The sequence below is a fragment of the Hippocampus comes genome, unplaced genomic scaffold (assembly GCF_001891065.2).
Source record: "Hippocampus comes isolate QL1 unplaced genomic scaffold, H_comes_QL1_v1.1 scaffold261, whole genome shotgun sequence".
NCBI lineage: Eukaryota > Metazoa > Chordata > Actinopteri > Syngnathiformes > Syngnathidae > Hippocampus > Hippocampus comes.
Window position 1 is genome coordinate 1,186,810 of NW_017805824.1, and position 4,468 is coordinate 1,191,277.

General features: G+C 43.8%; 1 protein-coding gene across 4 annotated transcripts in view; it reads left to right on the top strand.

The window, feature by feature from the left end:
• The window catches only part of usp10 (ubiquitin specific peptidase 10), a 19,376-nt gene extending 15,231 nt beyond the window's left edge, over positions 1–4,145 (top strand). For all 4 annotated transcript variants that reach the window (XM_019886722.1, XM_019886724.1, XM_019886723.1 and 1 more), the window contains 4 exons: positions 116–281; positions 778–922; positions 1,185–1,250; positions 2,324–4,145. In XM_019886722.1, coding sequence (XP_019742281.1) covers positions 116–281; positions 778–922; positions 1,185–1,250; positions 2,324–2,511 — 565 coding nt within the window. In that variant the 3' untranslated portion in view covers positions 2,512–4,145. The remainder of the gene's footprint in view (positions 1–115; positions 282–777; positions 923–1,184; positions 1,251–2,323) is intronic.
• Positions 4,146–4,468: the final 323 nt, after the last annotated feature.

Here is a 4,468-nt window from a genome sequence, read left to right on the forward strand (position 1 = left end):
AAAAAGTCATGGACATTCAAATAGTAGCTATTTTTTAGGACACTGTAAATGATGTTATCCAGAAAACTCACTCCTGTGTGACCTGATGTATTTTTTCACACTGCTTGTGCATCAGGTCGGTGGTCTATCAGCAGAACTCTAAGGAGTCAGCCACTCTGCAGCCCTTCTTTACGCTGCAGCTTGATATCCAGTCCGAGAAGGTCCGCACAGTCCAGGAGGCCCTGGAAACGCTCGTCGCCCGGGAGTCGGTCCAGGGCTACACTTCCAAGAGCAAGCAGGAGGTATGAAAGAAGTACCACATGTGGATGCTACGTGCTGTCAGACATCACTTGCATTACTGCTGGTACTATTCTTGGCCTGCACACTGAGTTTTCGTTGGCTTATTTGTTAGTGAGACAAGAATGTGACGTTCTTTCCAACAATTTTTTTTCTAGAGTTTTGTTGTCCTCTGATTGTTCTTCAACATCTCTGTGTACTGCTAAAGGTTATCTTCATTTTGAGTTGATTTCAACCTGCTGCAGTCACACAGTGTTGTGTGTTCAATGCCTCCAAAACATCAAACATGATTTACGAGTCATCGCTTGGCAAGATCAAAATGTTCTCTTCTGTTCTCTCGTGTCGCCTCCTCTCTTGTTTGCAACATTTTTTTATCCTGGGTTTTATCTTAAGTTCCACACTTACAAAACAGCATCGCCCAAACTGTTTTTATGGTCTGGGACAAATGTTGTCACCCCCACAATTAGTTTTGATTGCACGCATTTTTATCCCTCATGTCAGATTGAGGTCAGTCGGAGGGTGACGCTGGAGGAGCTGCCCCCTGTCCTCGTGCTCCATCTCAAGAGATTTGTCTTTGAGAAAACTGGAGGCTGTCAGAAACTCAACAAGATCATCGAGTACCCTGTTGACCTTGAAATAAGCAAAGGTATGACTTGTTTTAAAAGAGCACGGACCTAATAAAACCTTCATTGTCAGTTTTATTTGACAGACGTCTCAATAAATCAAAGCTTTAGTCACTTGTACAAATGTTGGATGTAAATGTCTATTTGTCACAGGGTAATGCTGGGTAATCTCTCTGTTTTATTTACACACTTATTTTCTGCACCGACATTCACTTTAGTGACAGCAATAGAACAGGATGCAACGCAACAAAGTTTATACTGAGGCTTTTATGTGATATCTTGCAGACTTGCTGTCTTCTGGAGTCAGGAGCAAAGTTGTGAAAGGCCAAAGAACGTACAGGCTCTTTGCAGGTGAGCTGGTGCTTTGAAAATTGAATTTCTCCCTTGTTTGAATTTCGCACCAGGTCACCATTTTATTTGGCTTAAGTTCAGATGCCGTGCTGGGAGCACTACTTCTCAACATTAGCCAGAAATTATCTTTTTTTCTTCCATTTCAATGACATTTTCCCCCACCTCATAGATTCTGAACGAGCGATAACAGTTCATTTGAGATATTTTTATTGGCGTCTGAAAATTGCCGCACCCTTGGCATCCCCCTATCCTGGGCATTTATTTATTTTTAAACATCTTGTTTTTTGAAATGTGGGAAAAGCCCACACATGACGAGGAATAAATGTGTGCTGACTACAACTCTCAACGGTGCATTGTGCTCGAGATGACCTACAGCACGCCTCAAACAGCGATCAGCAACCACCCCGTCCCCCCCACACCCCCAGCAGACTTCTGCCGCAGTTTTAAGACTGACCTGTGAGAGGTAGCATGGTACCACATGGTATCAAGACTGCCATAAAATACAGAAGAAGCGAGACGAACCTTTCGCTTGCCACGTTGCTGTTGTAAACATTTGTAATTTTTATTGTAGTGAACGACGTGTAATGCAAACACTGTTTGAGCATTTATTTGATATCCTAGAGACAATTGTAGAATGACTAGGGTATCCTAGGAGAACACCTGATTTAATTTTTTTTTTTCCCCGCAACTGTCTTCCACCACTGTACTACGTTTTTCCAAATTTGGCCACACTCCTAATGGGCATTTTAGCACCATTTATTAGGGTTCTGGTGGCTTCTAGCGCATGGCACATATCTACTAGTTAGCCCTAGTAGTGTTAATAATTTACCTATAAGGTTCAATTGAGCGCTACTAGGCCTAAAATGGTATGAATGGAAAAAAAACACAAGACAGTCTTTTTACCGTTGTCTTTCATTGTCTCACCAGTGAGGACAAAGAGCGCACTTGTACTTGGATCTGAAAGTCTATATCAAACTAATGCTGAAACTTCTATCCATGTACTTCACTTATCTTGCTCAAATTAAATGAGCGAAGAGGCTTTCAAAAGGCATGTTTCTCTCTTTCCCCGGCAGTGGTCTATCACCACGGGAACAGTGCGACAGGCGGTCACTACACCACGGATGTCTTCCACATCGGTCTCAACGGCTGGCTGCGCATCGATGACCAGGCGGTGAAGGTGATCAACCAGTACCTGGTGGTCAAGCAGATTGCAGAACGCACTGCTTACCTGCTGTACTACCGCCGCGTTGACCTCTTGTAGACGCGCACGCACGCACGTCGACAACGGAGCAGGCGACAAGCATACATGCATAAGCTCACAAATACATGCCTAACGCAGCTCCCCTCATCCTACACGTGACACACACAAACACACATGTGGAACATATGATGAACAGGAACACTGCCCGACTTTGTTCTCTTGCAAGATTTTCCTCCTCTTCCCTTGTGTCCTTGCTTCCTTGAGAGCCAGCTTTTCCAGCACCTCTTCCCAAGAGGAGACACAAGTTGCATTCAGCAAGAATTCCTTGCAACGGCTCACTCTTCTCTGTGCACCACTGCTGTCGTTTTCTGTTCTTTTTCCCTGACTTAAAAAAAAAACAGTAAAAGAATAGGCGGTTCAGATGGAGAACTGCAAACTGGACTGTTGGAGTATCTTCTCTCCACTGAGCGGATTCACCAGGAATTATCAGTGTTGGCTTTTTTCATTTGGCGAGCTGCAGTGAAAAGGCCCGTTATTGAATGAGCGCATTGACCAGGACTAGCACCAGCATCATCATCATCATCATCATCATCCCAAGCCTGCTTGTCTCCTCTTCCTCATCCAGGTACAGGTTGAGCCCTCACGCACAGCGAGCGCTGGGCTACACGTAATCTAAAGTGAACACTCCCTGGGTTTTTATGTCGACAAAGAGTATCTAAACAAAGTCTCTATTGCGCTTTAGAATTATGACGACAAGCTTTCTGTGCATTACGATAATGTGGCAGGTATATTTGCATTTATTTAGACTAAAATGTCCCAAAAAAAGGAAAAAAAAAAAAGAAAGAAAAACATGCAGTCCTTAAGGACTTTGCTTGTTTTTAGATTGTTTGCACTGGAGATGGCAACTAATCAAAAGATAGATTCCACTGCAAGAGCTGCCCTCGTTTACTTTGTACATTTCCTGTTAGATCCATTCGTCGTGTCTGTGTCATCTCCTATCTCCAGGTGGCTCGTCGGTGTGTCTGAGCCACAGCACCCATCCAACTCTCCCCAAAAACTCAGCTGTGGGGTGAGGGGGCCAGCCTTAGATTTGATCTGCGATCTTTTCCCTGCCCGAATCGGGCGGGAACCTCTGAAATAACACGTCTCAGCAACGTGTGTTGAAGGGTGCGGAAAAATTAGCCGACACCAATGCACGGACGTCTGCGCGCAGACACACTCACACAAATGGAGATAGCATTTGCTTTCATTGATTTTAAAATTTTTTTTTTTTTTTTTGCATAATTCATTGTGATGATTTTTGTTTGCTCATGTTACTAAAATGTTAATTTTCTGTTTCGGTCACTTATCGAACATCCCCACGCTCATGCTCCTCTCTGACTTCCGCTTGCGTTTGAATTGGATGTTTTCAAAGGAAATGACACAGGCTTAAGCACAACGATGAATAAAGATGAAGTAGTTCTTTGCTCTGTACTTAGTTCGTTTTCTCTCACGAGCACAACCACTTTCACCAACATCACCCTCCAGCACCAAGCACCCAACGAAGTGCACCCCGTTTCCCCATATCTAACATTGTCATTTAAAGTCTCTGTAAAGTGAAGACATTTTTACATGAGTGCGGTCAACAAACCAAGTCAATTTGAATAATTGAAAACAAAAGTGGATTTGAGGCTTCAAAGTTGTCCAACACCCCCCCCCCCCCCCCCAAAAAAAAATAAAGCAGTTGTCTCTGCTTATGAACGTTGTGGATGTGTTCGCTAAATACACACCCTCCTGAAAAATGGATGCTACTTTGTGTGGCATCTTATTTTACGCCTACCCCTGCCTACATGTTTAGCTATAAAAATGTCTCAACGGTGGCTGGGATGTATCCCACTGTGGCGGGGCTTTGCACGCCTTCCGAAGAGGCGCGAGCCACCAGCCATCTTGAAAGCCAACATGTAATAATAACGAAGGAACTCTTAACTCATTCACTCCCAAAGACGTTTTTAAACGTCTTTTCAGACATGGTCCAAGA